At 44.1% G+C, this 27,586-nt stretch overlaps 3 protein-coding genes across 7 annotated transcripts in view; 1 reads left to right on the top strand and 2 right to left on the bottom strand.

Moving 5' to 3' along the window:
* Positions 1–1,104, bottom strand: part of galns (galactosamine (N-acetyl)-6-sulfatase) — a 67,714-nt gene extending 66,610 nt beyond the window's left edge. Inside the window, exon 1 of the mRNA XM_059993383.1 lies at positions 955–1,104. Coding sequence (XP_059849366.1) covers positions 955–1,077 — 123 coding nt within the window. The 5' untranslated portion in view covers positions 1,078–1,104. The remainder of the gene's footprint in view (positions 1–954) is intronic.
* Positions 1,047–13,245, top strand: trappc2l (trafficking protein particle complex subunit 2L). The gene is made up of 5 exons (XM_059993384.1): positions 1,047–1,185; positions 7,051–7,223; positions 8,363–8,450; positions 10,003–10,082; positions 12,737–13,245. The coding sequence occupies exons 1-5, from the start codon at positions 1,153–1,155 to the stop codon at positions 12,780–12,782; spliced, it is 420 nt and encodes a 139-aa protein (XP_059849367.1). The 5' UTR covers positions 1,047–1,152; the 3' UTR covers positions 12,783–13,245.
* A 2,340-nt stretch (positions 13,246–15,585) lies between these two features.
* cbfa2t3 (CBFA2/RUNX1 partner transcriptional co-repressor 3) overlaps positions 15,586–27,586 on the bottom strand; it is a 163,262-nt gene continuing 151,261 nt past the window's right edge. For all 5 annotated transcript variants that reach the window (XM_059993379.1, XM_059993382.1, XM_059993378.1 and 2 more), the window contains one exon: positions 15,586–19,252. In XM_059993379.1, the coding sequence (XP_059849362.1) occupies positions 18,950–19,252 (303 nt within the window). In that variant the 3' untranslated portion in view covers positions 15,586–18,949. The remainder of the gene's footprint in view (positions 19,253–27,586) is intronic.

Genomic DNA, 27,586 nt, shown 5'->3' on the forward strand with positions numbered 1-27,586 from the left:
ACAGCAGTACATTGCAATACATAATAATAAGAACTGTAAATAACAATAAAAAATAAAAGGGAGACAACACCAATACAATCATATAGAAACCCATACCAAGACCTGCCCCCCAAGCCAAAAACTGACTCCCAAACCAAAAACTGACCCTCCAAACAGATCAAAGAGACTGAGTTTGTTCTGATGAGAGATCGGAGAGATTGGGATTATTCTGAGGATAGACTGGGTTTATTTTGAGGACAGATGAGAGATCAGAGAGACTGGGTATCTTCTGGGGTCAGCCTGAGGTGTGATCGGAGAGACTGGGATTATTCTGAGGAGAGACTGGGTTTGTTTTGAGGACAAATCGGAGAGATTGGGATTATTCTGAGGAGAGACTGGGTTTGTTTTGAGGACAAATCGGAGAGATTGGGATTATTCTGAGGAGAGACTGGGTTTGTTTTGAGGACAAATCGGAGAGATTGGGATTATTCTGAGGAGAGACTGGGTTTGTTTTGAGGACAAATCGGAGAGATTGGGATTATTCTGAGGAGAGACTGGGTTTGTTTTGAGGACAAATCGGAGAGACTGGGATTATTCTGAGGAGAGACTGGGTTTGTTTTGAGGACAAATCGGAGAGACTGGGTATCTTCTGGGGACAGCCTGAGGTGTGATTGGAGAGACCGGGTTTGCTCGGACGGACACGCAATATTCAGACTCGCCCCATGTGTCGGGTAAGTTAACGGTGAGGAGGGGGTCATGATGGTCACGGAGGTGAAGGTTTTCATGTTGGGGAGATCACGGATGGGGATGGTTCACATGGGGTGTCAGAGCACGGAGTTGAAGCTTATTCCAGGGTCACGGACGGGTGGAACTGGGATAACATGACTCCGTGGGCCGAAGGGCCCGTGTCTGAGGTGGGGTGGGGAGGATAGTAACGTGCGCGTGCAATGATGTGGACGCGCCTCGCGGACTCACGTCGTCCATGAGAATAATGATGATATTGGGCGCGTTCCCGGTCCCGGTCGCGGTCGCGCCCGCCGCCGCCGCCGCCGCCGCCGCCGCCGCCAGCAGCGAGAGGAGACGGCAGAACGCAGCCATGGTATTCGCTGTCCGTCCGGAAGCCGTTCACGTGACAGCAGTGACACGTGATCTTCGTCACGTGGTCGCGGGAAGATGGCGGTGTGTGTGGCCGTGATCGCGAAAGAGGTGAGGCGGAAATTGGGGTGCGGTGCTGGGCCGGGAGCGATCATAGTGAGGCGGCTTCAGCTCTCCATCTCCTCCTGAGGGTGGCCTCGCTTCTGCCCCTTCCCTGGGTGAACCGTCTGAGATCTGAGCCCCGCAGCTCAGCGCTGGGTGTTGACAACCTCTCAACAGCGGCCTCTGAGCAACCGGTATCCATCACTCGTCCGGAGGATGAGAATGAGGAAGAGTCCGCTGGCTTTCTCCATCACTGCGTGTCAGTACAGCGCAGAAACAGGCACTTCGGTCCCTCTAGTCCCAGCCAAACCACTTAATCTGCCTATACAGCTCGATTCGCACCAGAACCACAGCAGAGGCACACTGACACGCACACTCAGTCTTTCTCACGCACAGACTCTCAAAGGCACACGCAGAGACACCGATGCACACAGACACGCACAGTGACAGACACTGGTACGGACACGGACAGAGGTAGATAGGCGCAAACACACGTAGGCACACAGGTGCACACGCACTCACACTGACACACAGATACACAAGGAAAACAGACATGGACACACACAGTGACACAAGGAAAATGGAGACACACACACAGAGGCATACAAGGAAAACACACAGACCCACGGACACAGGCAGACACACGAGGACGTACATGTACAAACTCACGGACACAGACTTGCACACACAAACACAGACACGCACAGAGACTGACACAGACATACGGAATCAGAGACAGTGACACGGAAACTGACAAATGGTCACTGGCATACAAACAAATATGCACACACAGAATGTCACTGGTTAGGACTGGACCCAGCATTAAAACTGCCTATAGTTCGATAGTGAATCACTTTCCAGGGTCGGTCGGTTTGTCTGTTGTGTGTCTAACTCCAGGACTATCGTCTGTTCGCTCACTGACTCCTTCTGCCCAGTTTGTTTCGAACGCCAGGCCTTCAATTGGACCATTTGCTCTAATTTCCTTGCAGCTTGCTATCAGATGTCATTTGTTAATTCTTGTGTGTGGAGCCACTCGGGATGGAGGAGCAACACATATCTGTCTGGGCGCCTCCAACCTGATGGCATGAGCATTGATTTCTCCTTCCAGTCATTTTTTTCCTTTCTTTTCTTTCCTGCTCCCCCCACCCATTTCTTCTGTTGCCCTCGCTGACCTTTTACCTCTTCTCACCTGCCTATTGCCTCCCACTGCATCCACTTCTGGAAATCTACCTGACCTGCTGAGTTCCCCCAGCATTGTGTGTGTGTTGCTCTGGATTTCCAGCATCTGCAGAATCTCTTGTGTTAATCTTTTACAAGTTTAAGGCTGCCATGCGGATTGTTGAGAGTGGCCTATGGTTGTGGTACTGTGCATATAATAGTAAAGCATAGCAGACCATAAGACTATAATATATTGGAGCAGAATTAGGTCATTTGGCCCATTGACTCTGCTCCACCATTACATGATGGCCGATCCAATTCCCTCTCAGCCCCAATCTCCCCCATAACCCTTCATGTCCTGACCAATCAAGAATCTATCAACCTTTGCCTTAAATATACCTAATGACTTGGCCTCCACAGCTGCCTGTGGCAAAGAGTTCCACAGACTCACCACTGTGGCTAAAGAAATTACTCCTCACCTCCATTCGCTATGTCCACTTGTCTTATACTCTCCCACTATAGGAAACATCCATATCCACTCTATCAAGGCTTTCCACCATTCGATAGATTTCAATTAGTTCACCCCTCATTCTTCTGAATTCCAATGAATACAGGTCCGAAGCCATCAAACGCTCTTCATATGACAAGCCATTCAATCCTGGAATAATTTTCCCAAACTTCCTTTGAACCCTCTCCAGCTTCAGCACATCCTTTCTAGAATAAGGGCCACAAAACTGCTCACAATATTCCCAGTGAGGTCTCAGCAATGCTTTATAAAGTCTCAACATTACACCCTTGCTTTTATATTCTAGTTCTCTTGAAATGAATGCTAACATTGCATTTGTCTTCCTCACCACAGGCTCAACCTGCAAATTAACCTCTAGGGAATCCTGCACAATGACTCCCAAGTCCCTTTTGTGCCTCAGGTTTTTGTATTATTTTTCTCCATTTAGAAAGTAGTCAACTCTTTAATTTCTTCTACTGAAGTGCATAACCATATCTGTCTAAATCCTCTATAGCCTCTCTACTTCCTCAAAACTACCTGCCCCTCCACCTATTTTTCATATCATCTGGAAACTTTGCAACAAAGCAATCAATACCATCATCCAAATCATTGACATATAATGTAAAAAGAATCGGTACCAACACCAGCCCCTGTGGAACACCACTAGTCACCGGCAGCCAACCAGGAAAGGCTTCCTTTATTCCCACTCTTTGCCTCCTGCCAATTAGCCATTGCTTTATCCATGCTCGAATCTTTCCTGTAATACCATGGGCTTGTGTGGGACCTTGTCAAAGGTCTTCTGAAAATCCAGTTACACACATTGACAGATTAATGAATTCCAACAGATTTGTCAGGCAAGATTTTCCCTTGAGGAAACCATGCTGACTACGGCCTATTTTATCATGTGCCCCAAGACCACATCCTTTTTTTTGTAATTTATTTTTTATTGAAGTTCGTCATCAAACATTTCCATAAAATGTATTTCAGATATTTTACATATATATCGTTTAGTCATATATGCCACAAATCTTCACATGATATTTATCTGAGGTATACACTTATAGAAAAGAGAGGAAAGAAAGAACAAGCAAAAGGAGAAAACTATGTTCAAGTAGGGAGTGATTTTTTTTTAAACAACATATTCATTGATTTGTGAGAATAAAATCAGGCCTATTTTCCCAGTATGAACAAATTGTTACAACTTATGATGAACAGATGCTGTTATCTTCTCCATTTTGTAAATGTCCATTGTAATTTCCATCCATGCATGTAAAGTTGGGCTATCCTGTGATAACCATTTCCTAGTAAGAGTCATTTTACCAGCCACCAGCAGTATATTTATTAAATATTTATCTCTTTTCAACCATTCTTGAGGTATATACCCAAAACATACTGTCGGCCCTCCTTATCTCTGAGGGATTGGTTCCCTCGTGGATACCAAAATTCGCGGATGCTCAAGTCCCTTATTCAACCTGTCTCAATGCAGTGGACCTTTGTCCCAGCGGAACCCCAGACTTTATTTAACCTGTCTCAGTGCGGTGGACATTAGGACCCAGCGGCAGAGAATCCGGTGTGTTTCTGTTCACGAAAATAATCACGATAACAATTGAAAATAAAGTGGAAATAATAAGGCGATCGGAAAGAGGTGAAACGCCATCGGTCATTGGAAAATCGTTAGGCTACGTCAGTCAATGATCAGAACTATTTTAAAGGATAAAGTGCGAAAGGCTCTGCCCCAATGAAAGCTACAATTATTACTAAGCAACGCAGTGGTTTAATTTTTGGTTTTTCGGGTTTTGGGTTTTTTGATTCTCCACATCAACCCGGCACAGTGGAGAGCGCACTCGGAAGTGATCTGTTACTAGAACTTCCCGAGCCCGGCACTGAAACATATATTCTTAAGTGTTTTATATGCATAGTAAAGTAAAATATATACTATATACAAAGACAAACGTTTGACTAACTGACGCTAAATAATACTGGATGTACCTGTTCCAACTTACTTAGAGAACTATCGATTTTTTTTGATCCTGATCCACAGTAACCCATGCACATCCTCCCGTAAACTTTAAATCATCTCTAGATTATTTATAATACCTAATACAATGTAAATGCTATGTAAAATAGTTGTTATACTGCATTGTTTAGGGAATAATGACAAGAGAAAAGTCTGTACATGTTTGAACAACAAGTGCTGGAAGAGCACTTCCGGGTTTTCGCGATTCGCGGTTGGTTGAATTCGCGGATAAGGAGGGCTGACTGTATGGTCTTACTTTCTAAGGTGCCAAGACCCCATCTTTAGCAATCAACTCCAGCGTCTTCCCAAACACTGAGGTCAAACCAACTGGCCTATAGTTTCCTTTTTTCTGTCTCTCTCCTTTCTCTTGAGCCACCTCTTTCAGAATCCTGGAGTGTACACTGTCTGGTCCAGGTGACTCATCTACCTTCAGACCTTTCAGTTTCCCAAGAACCTTCTCCCTAGTTATGATAACTTCACACAGTTCATGACCCCTGACACCTAGAACTTCCACCATAGTGCTAATGTCTTCCACAGTGAAGACTGATGCAAAATACTTAGTTAGTCTGACATTTCCTCGTCCCGTTATTACCTTTCTAGCATCGTTTTCCAGCAGTCCGATATCCATACTTGCCTCCCTTTTAAGTATCAGAAGAAACTGTTGGCATCCTCTTTAATATTATTGGCTAGCTTACTTTGGTATTCTGTCTTTACATTCTTAATGACTTTTGGTTGCCTTCTGTTATTACTTAAAAGCTTCCCAATCCTCTAACTTTCCACTAATTTTATCTCTATTATATTCCCTCTCTTTGACTTTTATGTTGGCTTTAACTTCTCTTGTTAGCCACAGTTGTGAAGTCTTGCCTTTAGAATACTTCTTTCTCTTTGGGATGTGCATATCCAGTGCCTTCCAAATTGCTTCCTGAAATTCCAGCCATTGATGCTCTGCTGTCATCCCTACAAGTGTTCTTTCTTTCTTTCTTTTCTTTTTCAATCTTTTTATTGAGTTTCATATATAAAAAAAATAACATAACATAATATTGAATAGGTTGTACATACATTAGGTTTGAACTTGAATTAATAATAACATATTGGTATCTTATTAAAATATCAGCAAAAAAGTGTTCTTTTCTGATCAATTCTGGCCAACTGCTCTCTCATGCCTCTGTGATTCCCTTTACTCCACTGTAATACTGATACATCCGACTTCCACTCCTCCTCACATTTCAGGGTAAATTCGATCATATTATGATCACTGGCCCCCAAGGGTTTTTTTTTAACCTTAAGCTCTCAGATCGATTCTGGTTCACTGCACAACACCCAATCCAGAACAGCTGATCCCCCAGTGGGCTCAAGCACGAGCTGCTCTGAAAAGCCATCTCATAGGCACTCAAGAAATTCCCCCACCTGTAATCCAGCATCAACCTGATGTTCCCAATCTAACAGGCATATTGAAGTCCCCATGACTCTTTTGGCATGCATTTTCTATCTCTTGTTATAATTTGTGGGGCACAACCTTAGTACTCTTTAGGGGTCTGTGTATAACTCCCATCAGGGTCTTTTTACCTTTGCAGTTCCTTCGCTCTATCCACAACGATTCAACACCTTCCGACCCTACGTCACCTCTTTCTAATGATTTGATTTCATTTTTTACTGACAGAGCAATACTGCCCCTCTGCCTTTTTGCCAGTCCTTTTGTTACAATGTGTAACCTTGGACATTAAGCTCCCAGAGATAATCTTTCAGCCATGATTCAGTGATGCCTACATCATACCTGCCAATCTGTACCTGTGCTCCAAGTTCATCTTCTTTATTCCATACACCGTGCTCTTTCAAATGTAACACCTTCAGACCTGTATTCACCCTTTTCAATTTTGTCCACCTTTTACTTTGAAGCTCATCCTGTTGACTGCTATTTTGCCCCATCATCGGCCTCTCTTTGCACACATTGCCTTTGTGTGTAAACCAACTACATCATCTTCTGCACTATCATTCCATACACAGGTTCCCATCCCCCTGCCAAATTAGTTTAAATCCTCCCAAATAACTCTAGCTAAACTGCCTGTAAAGGTATTGGAACCCCTTCATGTTCAGGTGTAACCTGTCCTCTGTATACGGGTACATTGCAGTGGTGCCATGCATGTCACAGTGAAGCATCTGTGACTACTGACACCTGTTCTTCGCTCTCATGTAGAATTATCCTTTGTACATCAAAACGGTGCCAACGGAGAATGAACTGAAATTTCATTACACAGTACACACTTCACTGGACGTTGTGGAGGAGAAGATTTCAGCAGTGGGAAAGGCGCTGGTAGATCAAAGAGAACTCTACCTGGGTCTGCTCTACCCCACTGAGGATTACAAAGTGTATCCTTCCTACAGTGCTGAGCATTGGGACTGGGTGTGGGGCAAGGGTTCAAGGAACTAGGTTTCTCTGGGGTCAAGGGATGACTGAGGCAATGGCACTGGGGTTGGGGGGTGTTTGTGTGTAAAGGAATGGTTCGGGAGAGGTTGATCTGTGTTGGTGCAGTGTGTTCAAGGCAGTAAACTGAAGGATTTCCACTGTAGCCCCGCTCGGAACTTGTGCTCGGCAGTTCAAAAGTGAGTTGACTTGGATTGATTGATAGAATGGGCAAAAAAGTAGCAGATCAAAGTTCAAAATAAAATTTATTTTCAGAGTACATACAATCCTGAAACATTTTTTGTGGGCGTACTCAGTAAATCTGTAGAACGGTAACTGTAAACAATGCACAACAAACTGTGCAAATGGAGATGTAAGTAAATAGTAATAAATAACCAGCTTGAAATAACAAGATACAAGAGTACTCAGATGAGTGCCGTTATCCCTTTCTGTTCAGGTGCCTGATGGTTGAGGAGTAGTAACTGTCCTGATCCCTGGTGCTCCTGTAGCTCCAGCAGCCATTTAAAGCAATACAGCATAGTGTATGGTCATGCACTTAGGTAGAAGGAATAAAGGTGTACACTATTTTCAAAATGGCGAGAAAATTCAAAAATCATAAGTGCAGAGGGACTTGGAAACCATGCAGGTCTCCTTAAAGGTTAAGTTGCAGGTTGAGTCGGTGGTATGGAAGGCCAATACAATGGAGAAGATGTTTTCTACAGTGGGGGAGTCAAGGACAGCCTGAGTAAAGAGGAACATCCATTTAGAACAGAGATGAGGAGGAATTTCTTTGACCAGAGGATGGTGAATCTGTGAAAATCATTGCCACAGGCGGCCATAGAGCCAACTCATTGGGTGTATTTAAAGCGGAGGTTGCTAGGTTTTTGATTAGCCAGGGTGTCAAAGGTTACGGGGAGATGGCAGGAGAATGGGGTTCAGAGTGAAAAAGAATCAGTCATGATCAAATGATGAGGCAGCATGATTGGGCCAAGTGGCTGGTGCTGCCCCTCTATTGCCTGGTCTAATGACCATATGTGTCAGCTCTGTGTGGCTTACCCACAGGGAGACTTCACCAGCAGAATTTCAACCTTAACCCCACTTCCAGATACGGCTATGTCACCAACACCAAAGTGAAATTTGTTATTGTGGTAGATTCTTCCAACATCGCGCTGAGGGACAATGAAATCCGTAGTGTAAGTTACTCAGTGGCTGATGTGTGGGCTTTAGAGAGTTCACTGACACCGGGAGTGTGTGATGGGACAGTGTAGAGGGAGCTTTTTGCTGTGTCCAATGCTAAGGGGGTATGCTGTGGTGGTGTAGAGGGAATTTCACTCTGTGTCTGACCCAGGGAGTGTGTGATGCAATGGTGCAGAGTTTCACTCTCTGTCTGACCTGGGGAGTGTGTGATGCAGCGGTCCAGAGGAAGTTTCACTCTCCGTCTGACCTGGGGAGTGTGTGATTTGATGGTCCAGAGGAAGTTTCACTCTCCGTCTGACCCAGGGAGTGTGTGATGCAGCGGTCCAGAGGAAGTTTCACTCTCTGTCTGACCTGGGGAGTGTGTGATGCAGCGGTCCAGAGGAAGTTTCACTCTCCGTCTGACCTGGGGAGTGTGTGATGCAGTGGTGCAGAGTTTCACTCTCTGTCTGACCTGGGGAGTGTGTGATTTGATGGTCCAGAGGAAGTTTCACTCTCCGTCTGACCTGGGGAGTGTGTGATTTGATGGTCCAGAGGAAGTTTCACTCTGTGTCTGACCTGGGGAGTGTGTGATTTGATGGTCCAGAGGAAGTTTCACTCTCCGTCTGACCTGGGGAGTGTGTGATGCAGTGGTCCAGAGGGAAATTCATTTGCACTATTGCGCGACACAGTGGTGTAGATTGAGAGCAGCTACCTCTCCAATGCTTGAGACACAGGTTCAGTCCTGTCTAGTGTAATGGTCTCCTCCGTGTCCCGAGGCCACGCAGCTTGGTAGGTTAACTGGCTACTGTCAACAACCTCTGGTGTAGCAGAGTGGAGGAATCTGGATGGAGTTGATGAGTGTGTAAATCACCCCTCATGTAGGTGAGTGTGGGAGTCTGGGAGAGTTGATGATTGTGTAATCAACCTCTCATATAGATGAGTAGCAGAAATTGGGGGAGTTGAGTATATAAATGTTCCCTCGTGTTGGTGAGTAATGGAATCTGGTGTAAACGTCCCCTTGTGTAGGTGAGTAGTGGAATTTGGAGGAGTTGACTAGTGTGTAAATGTTCCCTCATGTATGTGAGTGCTGGAATCTGGGGGAGTTAAGTGTGTAAATGTTCTGTTGTGTAAGTGAGTAATGGAATCTGGGGGAGATGGCGACTGTAAACAGCCCCTCGTGTAGGTGAGTAGTGGAATCTGTGGTGACGGTGAGTGTGTAAATGTTCCCTCGTGTAGGTGAGTAATGGAATTTGGGGGAGTTGAATGTGTAAATGTTCCCTCGTGCAGGTGAGTGGTGTAATCTGGGGCAGTTGATTAGTGTGTGAATGACCCCTCCTGTAATTGAGTATAAGAATTTGAGGGTGTTGATGAGTATGAGTGAGTGGGTGAATCTCAGGGAGTTGACAAGTATGTAGAAGGAAAGGGGAACAGTATAAGGACTAATTGAAATGTGAGGCTGATCGGTTGGTGCACACTCAGTGGGCTGAAGGGCCTGTTGCTAAGTTGTTTATCTTGACTGGTGGAGTGCTGGCAGGCAGATGCTTTCAGTATTTTTGTTTTTCTTTATAGATGTTTCGGAAGCTGCACAATTCTTACACTGATGTCGTGTGCAATCCGTTTTACAACCCGGGAGAAGTGATTCAGTCCAAGTAAGGAGTTTCCAATGCAAAGCATTACAATTGCTGTGGTCTTGAGAAACCACCGGCCAGGAGGCAATGAATGATAGTTTTTGTTAGGTTAAGATGGCTGATCTGGGTACTTCCAGAGTTGTTTTGACTGTTTGAACACAGGAATTTTCTGTCTGTTTTACAGTAGGTATGACTTTATATTGTGACAATTTTCCAATGCAGGTTTGATGTCAAGCACAATCACTCTTGCCTTCTGTTTGCAGTTTTGCTCTTTTGCTTATTAGACCAGGTGGTCAGGCAATGCCCAAACTGAGCATCAGTGAGCATTTTGTGCTCCCAGACAGCAGTGATAATACTCTCCATGGTGATGCTGATGGCTGATTAATTTGTGTTTTGTAGGTGGGACCTGATGAGTAGTTTTCCACACTGCTGGCTACTTGCCAGTTCTGTACCTGCACTGGAACAGCACGGCTTTGCAGCTGGTTCTGGGCTGCAGATCTCCGCCCTGCAGACAGGATGCTGTTTGGTGCCTTTGTAAACAGTGTGTTTAGCTTTGTTTGAATTCCACGTGGAGTGAATGAAATTGGCGAAACTGGATAGCTGAGGTGGAATATCCGGGGAATCCTTCTGACTGATCTGTTTGAAGGCGTCAGACTCTGCACCATGTCATAGTTAAGGTAGAATGTTCTGGGATTTCCCTGTCCCCAATAATTTTAGACCATAAGACATAGGAACAGAATTAAGCCATTCAGCCCATCAAGACTCCTCATTTTTCACCACTGTTCATAATAGGTGTGGCTGCAATAGAGAGCATATTCCAATTTGCCTGTTGTGGGACCATTTTACTCTTGTCCTGTGTTGTAGCTTTTCAGTGTTTGGATCTAGTTTTCTAGTCATAGGATTGTACAACACAGAAGGGGGCCCTTCACCTCACCTTGTCCACGTAGACTGTGATGTCTATATGCTATTCCCACTTTCCACATCATGGCTGTGGCCCTGTACTCCCTTCCTATCCAAGTACCTGTCCAACATAGTAATGGAGTCGGTGCCACCATCCCCTCGAGCAACTCGTTCCAGATATCCCTTGCCCTCTGTGTGGAAAACATTTTCCATAGATCTCTAAATTTCTCCCTTCTCTGCTTAAACCTTGACCACTTTGTAAGTTTGAATTTGAAGGTGGAGTGCAGAGTTCATGGTGGGAATCTTGGTAGTGTGGAGTCCACATCCATGGATCCCTCAAAGTTTCTGTGCAAGTTGATAGAGTTGTGTAGAAGGCATATGGTGCAACGGTCTTCATTAGTAGGGAGATTCAGTTCAAGAGCTGCGAGGAAATGTTGCAGCTCTATAAAAAACATAGTTAGAATATTGTAAGCCCAAGAGATTCTGCAGATGCTGGAAATCCAGAGCAACAGACACAAAGTGCTAGAGGAACTCAACAGGTCAGGCAGCATCAATGGAAATGAATAACCAGTCGACGTTTCAGGCCAAGACCCTTCATCAGTCCTGATGAAGGTTCATGGAGTATTGTGTTCAGTTCTGGTCACCTCATTATAGGAAGCATGTGGAAGCTTTAGAGAGGGTGCAGAGGACATTTACCAGGATGCTGCCTGGATTCGATAGCATGACTTATGAGGATGGATTTGAGTGAGTTAGGGCTTTTCTCTTTGAAGCGAATGAGGATAGAGGTGACCTGATAGAGACGTCCAAGATAATAAGAGGCATAGATCGAGTGGACAACCAGAGACTTTTTCCCAGGGTGGAAATGGCTAATACGAGGGAGCATAAGTTTAAGGTGATTGGGAGGAAATTATAGTGGGGATGTCAGAAGCAGTTTTCTTTTACAAGAAGAGATGGGCATATGGAATGCCCTACAGGGTTGGTGGTAAAGGCAGATGCATTAGGGGCATTTTTGTTTTTAATTTCAATCTGTAGTTTTATTGACTCTATGATAACTCATCTTTATTAATGAAAGTAGTTTGGAGAGTCATAAAAATAGGCCCTTCGGCCCACTCTCTCTGATGATTCCTGCCCAGATGCATCTTAATGAGGTTGCTGATTGTTTACTGAGGTAAGGTGATTTAAGTTTGTAAGCCTCCGTCTGGATTGAGACCCCAGGTGTTGGACTATTTTGAGAAGTTTGCCCACTATGCAGCCATGGAGATCCATGGAGATCACCTTACCCGGAATGTTCTCTGAACCATTTACATTTCTGTAATTTGAGACTCCTGCAATTTACTTAGCACCGTCTGCCCTGTGGAAGCCTGTGGTACTGACAGGCTGTGTTTCAATTCTTGGTGAGCCAGACCTATTCTGTGTAAAAGAAGGAATGGTTTTTTCTGTCAGTGGCAGAGGAAAGTGGTTCACTGCCAATGCTTCCATCCACCACACACTGCTGTTCCCTTATCAGGCAAATAGCACTGAATAAAATGGCCAATTGCAGTTAGCAAAGTATGGATAGTAAAGTTGTACAATATTTTCCATTTGATGAGAGAGTGTTCAGCTGAGGAATGATAGTGATAGTGGTTGCAGCCCGTTAATCTTCCAGCAGCAGCCTTTCACCTCCTACAATGAAGAGTGTTCTTGCAGAAGCTCGGTGCTTTCTTGGATTCTGGTCAGCTCTGCATTGTGTTTTTGGGAACTCCAACTAACTGCTGCTCTTGTACTGTTTGTTTCAGAGTCTTTGACAACATGGTTTCTGGCATGATGGTCCAGGTGTGCTGAGGCTTTGACCTGGAGTTCCTGCTTTCCGCTGGGCCTGTGCTGTTCAACCGTCCACCTGCTCAACACTGACTGAAATCAAATGCCATCTGCATTTATAGGCAAACTTTTCAACTCAAGGGTTATCACTCAAGTATACGTTATGCATAATTCCCTCGAAAATCATAACACGGTCAGTAATGGGTAAGGTTTCCAGGGCTCAATATCCTGGCCCACCTGTTTCTTAACACCGTTTCAGTGATTTCTTCATGAATGGTAGACGGCATGTTCTATGATAGCAGCACTGTTGTATGGCATATTGTGGCTCTCAGCAGCTGAGTCACTTCCACACTGATAAAACCTGGTACCCAAAGCAAGACTTGGGTTTTCATTGAGCTGAGACCCTTCTGTTGGAGGGAAGTGTCCCTGTATAATTGTGTATGTGGGAATTTTAACTAAATTTCATAATTTCCTGGTCTACCATTAATTCAGGAGCCAGTGTCATTTCTGTGTCATCTTTTTCATGGGGGAATCCATAATTCAAGATCTGCGGGTATAGGAAGTATTGAATTTAGATTTTGAGATTTTCTGTGCAATCAGCCTGATGTTAGGTAGTGAAACTTACTTGAGTGTATATCTTTTGCCTTTTATTGTTGAATTGTAAATATAATTTCATCCTCCGTATTCTGCTCTTTAGTTATACTTCGGGTAACACCAGCTGATGTACAGCTGTGTCCTCCCAGGATTCCAGTTGGCAAACTGAAAGCTTTCATCTTACACTGATTCTCATGGCAGTGGTTGTGAGCAAGACCCATCCTGGGGACTTCAGTGGTGCTGTTCTTTAAACAATAATACTGCATTCTGTGTAGATGTTTATTCCTCAATATTGGTGAAAAGATGATCAAATCCTATTGGTTTGTGGGACCTTGCTATACAAACATTGTATGTCTTTTATTACACTGTGCTGAACAATTCCACAGTGGCTTAGCTAGAGGAGCCACTTTGGGTGCTGTCTGTGTGGGTTTCTTTCCACTTCACAAATTTGCAGATCGTACCGCACACCAACAAGACCTTCAACTCACACTGAAACCAATTAAATGAGTAATCAGATAACCAACTAAACTAATTGCTACTGTGCAATGTCCATATCCTTCCATTCCCCTCACAGGCTATTTGGTCACTGCTCCAAGTCGGTGAGGGATGAATGTAAGTGAAGGGGTGGCTTATAGTCCATACAGACTCTGGGACAAAGAGCTTGTTTCAGTGCACTTATTCTGATTCCAAACTGACACAAACAGGAATCTTGATCAGACTTGTGAATTTGTTATTTTGTCATGAGAGTAAACATAGACCATAGAAAACCTACAGCACGATACAGGCCCTTCGGCCCACAAAGTTGTGCCGAACATGTCCTTACTGTAGGCTTACCCATAGTCCTCTATTTTTCTAAGCTCCATGTACCTATCCAGGAGTCTCTTAAAAGACCGCATTGTTCCTGCCTCCACCGCCAGCAGCCCATTCCATGCACTCACCACTCTCTGCATAAAAACTTATCCTTGACATCTCCTCTGTACCTACTTCCAAGCACCTTAAAACTGTGCCCTCTCATTCTAGCCATTTCAACCCTAGGAAAAAGCCTCTGACTATCCACACAATCAATGCCTCTCATCTTATACACCTCTATCAGGTCTCCTCTCATCCTCCGTCACTCCCAAGGAGAAAAGGCTGAGTTCACTCAACCTATTCTCATAAGGCATGCTCCCCAATCCAGGCAACATCCTTGTAAATCTCCTCTGCACCCTTTCTATAGCTTCCAGATCCTTCCTGTAGTGAGGCGACCAGAACTGAGCACAGTACTCCAAGTGGGGTCAGACCAGGGTCCTCTATAGCTGCAACATTACCTCTTGGCTCTTAAACTCAGTCTCACGGTTGATAAAGGCCAATGCACTGTATGCTGCCTTAACCACAGGGTCAACCTGTGTAGCAACTTTGAGTGACCTATAGACTCGGACCCCAAGATCCCTCTGATCCTCCACAATGTCAAAAGTCTTGCCATTAATGCTATAATCTGCCATCATATTTGACTTACCAAAATGAGCCACTCACACTTACCTGGGTTAAATGCCATCTGCCACTTCTCAGTCCAGTTTTGCATCTTATCTGTAACGTCTGACAGCCCTCCACACTATCCACAACATCCCCAACCTTTGTGTCATCAGCAAATTTACTCACGCATCCCTCCACTTCCTCATCCAGGTCATTTATAAAAATGAAGAGTAAGGATCCCAGAACAGATACCTGAGGCACACCACTGGTCACCGACCTCCATGCAGAATATGGCCCATCTACAACCACTCTTTGCCTTCTGTGGGCAGGCCAGTTCTGGATCCACAAAACAATGTCCCCTTGGATCCCTTGCCTCCTTACTTTCTCAATAAGCCTTGCATGGAGTACCTTGTCAAATGTCTTGCTGAAATCCATATACACTACCTTCATCAATGTGTTTAGTCACATCCTCAAAAATTCAATTAGTTTTAAGATTAGGTTTTTCTTGATGTGGATCTTGGAGGATGAACAGAAATCTGATGAATGTACATGAACAGCCTGCCTACACAGTTGTTTCTGCACCACTGCAGGCCTGTTATAAATACAATTAAATCTGATATTAAAATCTTTTTATTACACAGGTACAGAATAAGTAGCGACATACTTGCTCCAATGTTACAATCATAGCTGAATACAGTAGAACAGTACTGAGAGCCCAAGTTGGGGGGAAGAGCATGCACTAGAATGGCTACAGAACTTGGGAATGGCGGGGAAAAGCAAAACTCTTCATCTTCTGTACTGTGAATGTTCAATATAATAGATTCATCCACTCTGAGGAGATACTGGTGTCATTCCCAAAGGATATAATGAACACACATACTTGCTCAGAGGTACACTCCTGTAATTTCAACTTTGTTAGTTCTACCAATGCTCTCATTTCTGCTGTTCACCACCCTCAACCAAACAGCAGCCATTGAAGAGGAAGGCACGCACAAGACTAAAGCTGACTGAACACAGAGCAGATGAACTAGAATTGTGGGCCAGGCCAGTTGAACCCTTACCTGGTGAGTGTTACCTTTCTCAGGAGGTCCTGAACAACATTGGACGACTACAATAACAGCCGGTAGGTTTAGTCTCTGATCTGTTATTAATAGCTGTGGTCACTGGAACATGAGGGAGGCAAGATGCCCTGGAATACTGCAGCAGAAAGGGTGGGCCAGTGAGGTCGAGGAAGGAAATAGATCTTATAAAGTGCTATTTTTGGCCGACTAGAGGTGGTTTTACTGCTTGAGCTGTGGGTCTACCTTTGCTGGAAAGTGATCTGATTACAGTACAGGCAAATCGACTTGTTTTAACATTTCTCATCACAATTTTTGGGCAGCAGATAAAAGAGACTGCAGGCCAGAGAGGATGCAAGGTCAAGCTCAACATTAGCTGTGTGAAGATGAACATGGGAGGTCAGCATCAATTCCCTTTGATTCAGGAGGCATTTTCCACTCTGTACTACCCTTCCTACAAGACATAAGAGCAGAATTAGGCCATTCAGCCCATCAATTACGCTCCAGATCACAGCTCAACACGTTTATTTCTCCTCTACATAAGAGTGAGAATAAACATAGTGCTTGGGGCAATCCGGAGTCAAGGGGACATGCTAGTGTTAGAATGGAGGCCACCTGGTCTCCAGCTCTAGGTGTTGCCACCTTCAGTCGCTAGATGGATTGTTGGGTATTCATTGCCTCCACTTGAGAGTTTTATAGGATATCTACTCCTCTTTACCCGAGGGTGTGTGGTTGGGCTAGGGTGAGGTGAATCAGCTACGTGATTACCCAGGACACCACTCAAACGCCCTTGAGCAAGGCCCATTCTGTAACCTTGTACCTAAGGATGATAGATCATATTCTGAGTCAGTAAACCTGGAGGCAACGCCTGTGGCTTTGTGCAGTAATTAGTAAGCTTTAGGGTGGAAGGGGGATTCTGAAAAAAGAGTGGGTGATTATAAAATCTGGAAACAGAAAATGGGCCACAATTAAAATCAAGACTATGAATATATTATCTCTTAAGATATTTATAAAAAATAAACCTTATCCTTATCACACGATAAATAAAGTAAGCTTCCTGCCCCTCTGGAGCAGTGCAATCAGTAATGGAAAACAATACACCTTGTGCTCAACACAATAGCCACAGTGGCTGATAGATGTCCACACACACACGGCACATTCACAGGGCAGCAAGCAGCGTGTGAGGGACGTGGCCCACATGAAGAGCAGTACTGTACTCTGCTATGTAAGAGTAAAAAAGTTCAGGATGGGAGCAAAAAGGTCTTTTTTTGAATCATCAGCATTATCCAGAGGCTGCTGTTACACCCAGCTATTCACTTTCCTTGTATCAGTGCATGAGAGAGAAAACCCACTATACCTGTAGTAATAGAGATGGTGCTTTGGAAACTCATGGCGATGCCATAGTGAAAATCACCAGGACAGCAGCCTTCGGGCTTGACTCTGCAACATGGCACAGCCCATCATAGCAGCAGATCAAAGTGAATTGGTCATGTGTTCAAATCCAGCACCTGCGGAGAAACAGTGACCTATTCAAGGAAAATAATGCCCAGTGGAAACACCACGGGTGGCTGATGCTGGAGGAACTCTGGTTCCTGGGGGCAGAGGGTGGTTGATGATATGGGTCAGGAATGACCATTTTGTAGTTTGGTCTTGTAACTGAAGCTTTGGCCTGTTTCTGTGATAAGTTAAAACTGAACAGTTAATAGGTAATAACTATCTTTGAAGCAGATTTTTGGAGTCAGAAGGTGATTTGGCTTTCAATTCCAGGGGGCAGCATCTGTAGTCCCTTTACTGTTGCTATAGAGAGGAAATAGCGAGGACTCAGATAGAAAAAGATGTAGTGATGTACAGTTGGGAGCAAACATGGAGAAATGGGCAGGAAGTTTTTAGTTCATTTCATGCATGAAAATAAAACGGTCATCATTGAAGAAATATCTGAACATCACAGAGGATCACTGGACAAGGGAAAAACGAGAGAGATGAAGGGAGGTAGAGAAAGGATTGCAGCAAGTCAAACATTCATTCATGCTTAAAAAATATTTTAAAAATTAACCATTTTCATTCATGAATAGCTTTCCTCATCGTATTCAGGGCGATGAGGCCACTGAGAGAGGGTGCTTCACATGTAGTTCTTTTACCCAACACTTTGTGTCCTTTGGATTATTTGACAATCACAAGTCTAACCAGTATAAATCTGTAATTCCACAAAAGACAGGAGTCAGTCTGGAAACAGCCTTCTAGAAGACTGGCACCTTTGCTGTAGGAGCACCATGGCTGAGGGACCAACACTTCCTCAGTAAGTCTCCTTTATGAGTGACTTCGGCAGAGCAACACTTTTTGGGGTGTGTAGAGCTTTTGCATTTACACTGGAGCTGAGGTGCATCTGGTACCTTCTTGGCTGGCTAGCAAGGTAGTATGGAGAGTGCTTCTTCATGTCCGAATGTGAACAATGTGCTTTGAATTGATCTGGTACCTCATAGCTGTGTTTAATGGTAATGATAAGTGTATGTCGATCAAATATGAATGTCTAGCTCTCCAGAATGTTAGCATGAGGCTGGGATCCAGAGGCAAGGGAGTAGGGGTAGGTGTACATGAGAAGAGGAGTACTGATTTGAGGGCATGAAGGATTGGGGAAATCCAAGAGCAAGATACAATGGGGAGAGGGGTATCAAAAGGAAGAGAAGTAAAGCAAATGGGTTTACAAGGGGAAGAAAGGTCATTGGAGCCAGTGGGAAGCAATGTTGGGGGTGTGGGGATCACAAAGAAAGAAAGATGCAAAATTTGAGTATAAGACAAATTAGTGGGGGGGGGGGGTCCAAAGGAAGAATTTAAAAGGGTAATTGATCAGTTGGTTGGTGGGAGAAGAAAGAGTTTGGTAGTCTGGTATGTGAGCCGTATCCAAGTGAGTATTTTTGGAATTTTTAAAGCAGCATATATCTCTTTTCCAAGTTAGAAATTTTCCTCATTCTCACCAAATGTGGGATATTGCTGAATATCAAGGAGTCCTTGTCCAAACAGTTCATTACAGGCTGGGGTCAGAGGTCAGTTCATTGAAATCGTCAGGTAGTTGAGAAGTTGCATTGTTGATCAGTGGGAGGCAGTTTCGACTGGAATCTTGGTGGATGGAGAGACACAGCGAGAGGTAATGACAGATCTGGTGTCTCCAAGACATTCAGACCCAGCATTGGTAATATCTGGCCGGAGCAGCCTTCCAGAGGTAGCAGAGGATGAGCTAGTGGCTGTGCTAGAGGACTGTGGGCCCTGGCCATTCAGCCCACACACATGGTGATGCTTCTCCCAATCCTTGTGCTGACAGAAGGAGCCGCAGTAACGGGCTGTGTTGCAGCCACTGCAGGTCTCACTGGCTTTCCGGCCACAATTCCAGCAACTCTGAAAAACACCATTTCCAACCATCACTGATCAAATACAAAGCAGATCACTTTTAACTCCTTGATTGCAGCTATTACTCAAGTAGACCGTAGAACATAGATATAGGAGCAGAATTAGGCCATTTGGCCCAGCATGGTTGATCCATTGCCCTCTCAGCCTCAATCTCCTGCCTTCTCTCTGTAACCTTTCATGCCTTGTTTAATCAAGAATCTATCAATCTCTGTCTTAAATGTACCCAGTGACTTGATCTCCACAGCCACTTGTGGCAATGAATTCCAAAGATTCACCATCTTCTGAGTAAATAAATTCCTCATCTCTGTTCTAAATGGACATCTCTGTATTCTGAGACTGTGTCCTCTGGACGTAGACTCTCCCACTATAGTTACATCCTCTCCACATCCATTCTATTAAAGTCTTTCAAAATCTGGTAGGAATGAGATTCTGCTCCCCACCGCCCCCCATTCTTCTGAATTCCAGTGGGCAGAGGCCCAGAGCCATCAATCAATCGGTCTTCAAATGGTAAACCTTTCCTTCCTGGAATCATGCTTCTGAACCTTCTCCAATGTCAGCACTTTCTTTCTTAGATAAGGGGCCCAAAATTGCTCACAATAATCCAAGTAAGGCCTTAACAGTGCTTTATAAGGCCTCAACATTATATGCTTGTTTTTATATATTTTAGTCCTCTCAAAATGAATGCTAAATCCTTCTGCAACCTCCCTGCTTCCTCAACACTACCTGCCCCTCCACCTATCTTCATATCATTTGCAAACTTGGACACAAAGCTATCAATTCTTATGTTACCCAGTCATTGACAATAATGTAAAAAGTGTTTCCAACACAGATCCCTGTGGAATACCATTAGTCACGGCAGCCCAGGAGTGTAGTCCAACAGGTCCTGGGGTCTTAAGACCTCTCAATTTCCCAAGCACCTTCTCCCTAGTAATGGCAACTTCACTCATTTCTGTCCCGATGCTTGATCTTCAGCATACCATTAGTGTCTTTCACAATGGACACTGATGCAAAATACTTATTCAGTTTGTCTACCATTTCCTTGTCCCCCATTACTACCTCTCCAGCTTCCTTTTCCAGCAGTCTGATATCCACTCTCACTTCTCTTTTACTCTTTATATATCTGAAGAAACTTTTAGTATCCTCTTTTGTATAATTGGCTAGCTTACATTTATATTCCATCTTTTCCCTCTTTTTGACTTTTTGTTACCTTCTGTGTTTTTAAAAGCTTCACCGTTCTCTAGCTTCCCACTATTTTTTTGCTCTTATATATACTCTCTGCATCATCATGTTTATAATACTTCTACTTTGTTATTTAGCTATCCTGCACCTTCCAAATTGCTCCCAATAATTCCAAAATTTTTTTTGTCCTCTGCCATCATCCCTGCTAGTGTCCCCTTCCAATCAATTTTGGTCAGCTCCTCTTTCATGCCTCCGTAATTCCCTGTAATCCAGTGTAATACTGATACATCTGACTTTAGCTTCCCCCTCTCAAATTGTAGGGTGAATTCTATCACATTGTGATCACTGGACCCGAAGTGTTCCTTTGCCATAAGCTCTTAATTAAATCCAGTTCATTGCACAACCCCCAATCCAGAATAGCTAATCCGCTAGTGGGCTCAACCATAAGCTGTTCTAAAAAGCCACTGTGTAGGCATTCTACAAATTCCCCCTCTTGGGTCCAGCACCAACCTGAATTTCCCAAACTGCATTTTGAAATCCCTCATAACTATAGTAGCATTGCCCTTCTGACATGCCTTTTCTATTCCCTGTCATAATCTGTAGTTCACATCTTTGCTATCATTCAGAGGTCTGTATATAACTCCCATCAGGGTTTTTTTTTACCCTTGCAGTTTCCTAACTCTACCCACAACTATTTTACTTCTTCCAATCCTATGTCACCTCTTCCTGAGGATTTGTTTTCATGTTTTACCAACAGAGCCACGCCACCTCCTCTGAAAACCTGCCTGTCCTTTTGATACAATCTCTACCCTTAGATACTATTGTAGGGGATGACCTCCCAGGGGAATTCCACAGAGACTGGTTTATTGGCATGCAGCATGGGTCTGTGGTGCAGAAGGGAAAGAGAGAGAAGTGATAGAGGGGAAGAGTGGTAGTGATTGGGGACTCAATAGTCAGAGGAACAGACAGGAGATTCTGCAGAAGTGAACGGGACACCTGAATGGTAAGTTGCCTCCCCGATGCCAGGGTCAGTGACATCGCAGATCAGGTTCACAGCATTTTGGAGGGGGAGGGAGAGCAGCCAGATTACTTGGTACATATTGGGGCCAATGACATAGGAAAGAAAAACAAAGAGGTCCTGAAGAGAGAATTTAGAGACCTGGGCAGAAAGCTGAGAAGCAGGACCTCCAGGGTAGTGACTTCTGGATTTCTACCTGTGCCATACGCCAGTGAGGATAGAAACAGAAAACTTACAGCACAATACGGGCCCTTTGGCCCACAAAGTTGTGCCAAACATGTCCCTACCTTAGAAATTACTGGGCTTACTAAGCTCTGTGTACCTAGCCAAAAGTCTCTTAAAAGACCCAGTGGTATCCACAAACAGGAAACAGGATGATTTGGCAGATAAATGCATGGCTGAGAAGCTGGTGCTGGGGGCAGAGCTCTTGGATAATTGGGATCTCTTCCTGTGGAGGTACGACCTATAGAAAATTGACGGGTTGCACCTGAACCCAAGGGGGAGCAATGTTTTCACAGGCAGGTTTATTGGAGCTGTTGAGGAGGGCTTAAACTAATTTGGCAGAGGGGTTGGAACCAGAATGAAGGGACTCAGGATAGGATGGATGTCAAAAAGCAAAGATAGCATGAAGTCAGACTATCTGAAAGGGCAGGCAGATGATAGGACAAAATTGTAGCCGGCAGGGTGAATATCAGCATTAGGGATACAGAATCAAAAAAGGGTATTCAAAGTGTGTTACCTCAATGTACAGAGTATAAGAAATAAGGTGGATGATCTTGTTGCAATATTACAGATTGTCAGGTATGATGTTGTGGCCATCACTGAATCATGGCTGAAGGATGGTTGTAGTTGGGAGCTGAATGTCCAAGGTCACACATTATATTGGAGGGATAGGAAGGTCAACAGAGGGGTGATGTGGCTCTGCTGGTAAAGAATGGCATCAAATCATTAGAAAGATGTGAAAGATTGGTGGTTGATAGGCTCTTGATTATCAGGGTGTTAAAGGTTATGGGAAGATGGCAGGAGAATGGTGTTGATGTGGATAATAAATCAGCCATAATGGAATGGTGGAGCAGACTTGATGGGCCAAATAGCCTAATTCTAATGTCTTATGGTCTTCAATGTTGCTCACCAATTCTGGATATGAACTTTACAGCCTCCCAACAAACAGTAAAAAAAAAGTTTCATATGTTCTTTCAGATGTAAGTCTCCCATTTAATCTGATATCCTCTTAATTCTAAATCCCTTAATCAGTCTAAATACTAAAGTCTGACAATTGAAATGGAAACATCACATTTTTGTGTTTTGTGCACTTCAACACTGTCTGAAATACCTGCCTTTTGTAGCTGGGTAGAACTGATAACAAGAACAGCATTAGTGTTTGTTTGTTTTATTAGCATACAGTGCAGAATAGGCACCAAGTCCTGCTGCCCATTAACCCCCGATTTAATCCTAGCCTAATCACAAGATAATTTACAATGACCGTTTAACTTGCCACCCAGTACACCTTTGGAATGTGGGAAGCATCCGGGGAATCCTACGCGCTCTTGGGGGAGCGTACAAACTCCTTACAGGCAGTGGCGGGAATTGAACCTGAGTGTTGTGCTAACCACTACTCTACCGTGTTCTAGAAACTGCAAGGAGTAGCCCAGTTTTCACTAACGGAACAGTTATAAGCAAGGAGACACAGACACATGCTAAAGGGATAGTAATTTAAAACTGGGTTATGTCAGAAGGTTCTTCTCTCAGAAGGCAGAGAATCTCTTGGCACAGAGGATGGGAGGGTGATGGATGCTGGTATGTTAGATTTACTTATGATAAAGATACGAGATGAAAGAGCAAGGAATTGAAAATTATGGAGACCTGGCACAGAAAAGGAATTATGGTTGGCAAAGATCAGGCATGATTATATTGAATAGTGGGGTAGGGCTGAGTGGTCAAATGGCTTACTCTTGTTCCTATTTTCCTGTTCTTCCAGATCACTGTGATGGTAATCTGAATGCAGCACAGGTTAAACCCTTTATACCCTACCAAAAAAATGCTTAAGTCCAGAAGTCTAACTTCTAGTCTTTATTTTCTATCTTCAGTCTATTAAACCGGCCCATTATCTTCACTTTGCTAACACAAACAGTGGGGTTCTGTTCATGGCTTCCTCTGATAGGACACCTAAAAACCCTTAATTAGTGTTATGGATATTTTCAAACTCACCTAAGACAGCAGGCAGTGACTCTGTTTAAAACCCTGCTTGGCCATTCCCCTGGTTTTGGATATCAGAGTCAGGTTTATTATCACCAGCATGTGTCGTGAAATTTGTTAGTGCAGCGGCAGCAGTTCAATGCAATACATAATATAGAAGAAGAAGAGAAAAATACTAATAAATACCATCTGTCACCCTTTCAGCCCAGAAACCTTTTTTCAGTGCCCAGATAGGAAGGCACACATTAAAATGTAAAACCAGCGATGAATTCTCAACACAAATCAAACCCTTGGATGATGTTCTTCACAGTCACTCTGGCTGCACATGCATGTTGTGGGTGAGACTATGACAAGCCTCATTGTATTACAACAAATCCATTCTCGGTGCTGTAACCATGTACGTTGTATTATATAAGCAAGAAAGAAAACAATAGAATTTCTCAATTATCTAATCCCGAAATTATTTTTGATAGAATTATGCCCTCAGAATGTATACTACTCAATGTAATTTCTGAAAGCAAAGCTCCTGGCCATATAGAAGTACATACATACTGTACTACTAGGCTTATTTCTCCCAGCAGGCAGCTAGACACATTTACTCTGACCAACCCCAAAAACCACGTCACAGCATTACGTATATCTGGAAATCCCTCACAGGTACACAGATCCCTGCCCCGAATACAAGTAAAGTCCAGGAGGTTAGCCACAGACGGGAATTGTAATTCAAAGAATTGCCCTCTGCACTGTGCTTGTAGCAGCTCACCAGAGGCATGCCAATGCCCATTGATACTAATTCCATTTACTAGAAGTTAGTCCATAGCCCACTAGCAATTCCAAGTGCCTATCCAGATACTATTTAAATAATATGGGAGCACTTGCCTCGACCACCCTCTCAGGCAGTGTTTTCAAGACTGCAAACACTCTGGCTGAAAACAATTTTCTCAGATTTCCTCTAACCCTTTCACTCTTCCTTTTCCCTGGGCCTCTGGTCTTACACACCTCTGCCATGAGGAGAAGCTTCTTTCTGTCTACTCGATTCATGTCTCACAATGTTGTAAAGCTCCAAGGAAACAGCTAGCCTGTCACAGGCATATAGACATGTGGAAATTATAGACCAGTGGGTCTTACTTCAGTGGTGGGCAAGTTGTTGGGGAAGATGCTGAGAAGCAGGATTTATGAGCATTTGGAGAGTTATAATCTGATCAGGGATAGTCAGCATGGCTTTGTCAAGGGCAGGTCATGCCTTATGAACCTCATTGAATTCTTTGAGGATGTAACGACACATTCATGAAGCTAGAGCTGTGGATGTAGTGTATATGGATTTCAGTAAGGCACTTGATAAGGTTCCCCATGCAAGGCTCATTCAGAAAGTAATGAGGCATGGGATCCAAGGAGACCTTCTTTGTGGATCCAGAATTGGCTTGTCCACAGAAAGCAAAGGGTGGTTGTGGATGGCTCATATTCTGATTGGAGGACAGTGACCAGTGGTGTTCCGCAATGATCTGTTCTGGGACACCCCCCCACCCCCATGATTTTTATAAATAACCAGGATTAGGAAGTAGAAGGGTGGGTTAGTAAGTTTGCTGATAACACAAAAGTTGGGGGTGTTGTGGATAGTCTAGAGGGTTTGTCAGAGGTTGCAGCAGGACATCAATAGGATGCAGAACTGGGTTGAGAAGTGGCAGATGGAGTTCAACCCAGATAAGTGTAAAATGTTTCATTGGAGACAACACACTGGACTTGGTTTATACAAACAAACCACAGGCATACAAAGCAGCCCCCGCCCCCATCTTGGCCACTCTGACCACACATCTGTCATGTTAACACCAGCATATAAACCACTGCTTAAACGTGTGAGATCAGAGAAAAGACAGATAAGGGTCTGGTCAAAAGGAGCAGCTTCAGCACTACAAGACTGTTTTTTGCACACAGACTGGGACATATTCAAGACAGCAGCCTCCTATGATGACCATACAGACATTGAGTATGCGGAGTCAGTAATCAGCTACAGAGCCAAATGCACGGAGGATGTCACTGTGATGAAAACCTTCACCGCACATGGTTATAAAATGGATGACAACAGAGGTGCATTCACTACTGAAGGCCCGTGACACGGCCCACAGATCGGGGGACAGGAGTACACTTCGCTCAGCCAGGACTGCGCTTTCACTAGGGATCAGGAAAGCAAAAAGAGCCTACATGGGCAAAATACACGGACACTTCTGTGGCACAGGTGACACCAGACGGATGTGGCAGGGAACTCAAGCTCTGACAGACTACAAGATCAGGCAGAAAACTGATGACAGTGACACCTCTCTTCCTAACAGGCTTAACAAATTCTTTGTACGTTTCAAAGCATCAAACACTACAGCAAGGGGGAGAGTCAGTCCCTTCTTACCATCTGACCAGCCGGCTCCAATCATTGACTCAGAGCAAACACGGAGGACCCTTGCCAGGGTCAACCCACAAAAAGCGGGAGGTCCTGACAACATCCCTGGACGTGTGCTCAAGGAATGTGCTGTTGTATTAGCAGATGCCCTGACAGACATTTTCAACATCTTCCTTAGTCAAGCCATTGCCCCCAGATGCTTCAAAACCTCCACAATCCACTCTCTCTTTAACTGACATGTGGCTGTTGTGTTTTACTATTTATTGTTATGTTTATTATTTAGTGTTGCATTTGTTATGTTATGATTGCACTGCTCTTGGGAAACGCTGTCTCATTCTGTCCTGCAGAGCTGATGTATGGTTAGAATGACAATACAGGTTTTGAATCTTGAATTTCAGTAGCTCAAATTCGAAGACAGAATATAATATTAATGCTAAGACTCTTGGCAGTGTGGAGGATCATTGAGATCTTGGGGCCTGTGTCCATAGGATACTCAAAGCTGCTGCCCAGGTTGACAGTGTTGTTAAGAAGGCATATGGTGTATTGGCATTCATGAACTGTGGTTGAGATCAAGAGCCATGAGGTAATGTTACAGCTCTACAAGATCTTGGTCAGACTCTACTTGGAGTACAGTGTTCAGTTCTGGTCGCCTCACTACAGGAAGGGTGTGGATTCTATAGAGAGGGTGCAGAGGAGATTTACAAGGATGGTGCCTGGATTGGGGAGCATGCCTTATGAGAATAGGTTGAGTGAACTCGGCCTTTTCTCCTTGGAGTGACAGAGGATGAAAGGTGACCTGATAGAGATGTATAAGATGATGAGAGGCTTTGATCGTGTGGATAATCAGAGGCTTTTTCCCAGGGCTGAAATGGCTAACACGAGGGGGTTTGGAAGTAGGTACAAGGGGGATGTCAGAGGTAAGTTTTGCACACAGAGTGGTGGGTGTATGGATTTTTTCCCCATCATTTGAAGTAGTGAGTGAGAGAGTGATATTTTGGTAGGGAAATTCGAGGCAGCTTCTAGAGTAGTTTACGTGGTCGGCACAACATTGTGGGCCGAAGGACCTGTAATGTGCTGTAGATTTTCCATGTTTTTCTATGTTCTATAAATATTCCACCTTAGGTAACGATACTGCAAAGCTGAGATTTCAACGCACTTGGGCAGGTTTTCATCGCATTGAAATTGTGCAGCTTATCATACGAATGCTGTTTTTCTACTTGTATCTTTTCTACTGGCCCAGCACTTTCTCCAGAATAGTCCACTAATGTCTTCTTGCTTGTCTGCACAGGAGTATCCTGCCCACATACATTCTTTTAACAGCTCTCCCACTTCACCCCTTCTGTTCTTGTTATCCCATGTTACACTTTGTTGAAGTTACTAATGGACCCATACCCAGAACTGGCCACTCACTCACATTCAGAACAACCTACTACCCGGGGTCAAACTCACAGTAAGTCTCCAATAATCCAGACACTTGGTGCCAGTTTAACAGGTTTTTCAGATTATTGGATGCTAATAAACACGTTTATTTCACTATTTT

The sequence above is a fragment of the Hypanus sabinus genome, chromosome 17 (genome assembly GCF_030144855.1).
Source record: "Hypanus sabinus isolate sHypSab1 chromosome 17, sHypSab1.hap1, whole genome shotgun sequence".
Classification (NCBI taxonomy): domain Eukaryota; kingdom Metazoa; phylum Chordata; class Chondrichthyes; order Myliobatiformes; family Dasyatidae; genus Hypanus; species Hypanus sabinus.

Coding starts and splice junctions, on each gene's coding strand:
- trappc2l (XM_059993384.1), top strand. CDS start 1,153: ATGGCGGTGTGTGTGGCCGTGATCGCGAAAGAG. Junction 1,186..7,050: donor TGGCCGTGATCGCGAAAGAG/GTGAGGCGGAAA, acceptor GCTCTCATGTAG/AATTATCCTTTGTACATCAA. Junction 8,451..10,002: donor GGGACAATGAAATCCGTAGT/GTAAGTTACTCA, acceptor TTTTCTTTATAG/ATGTTTCGGAAGCTGCACAA.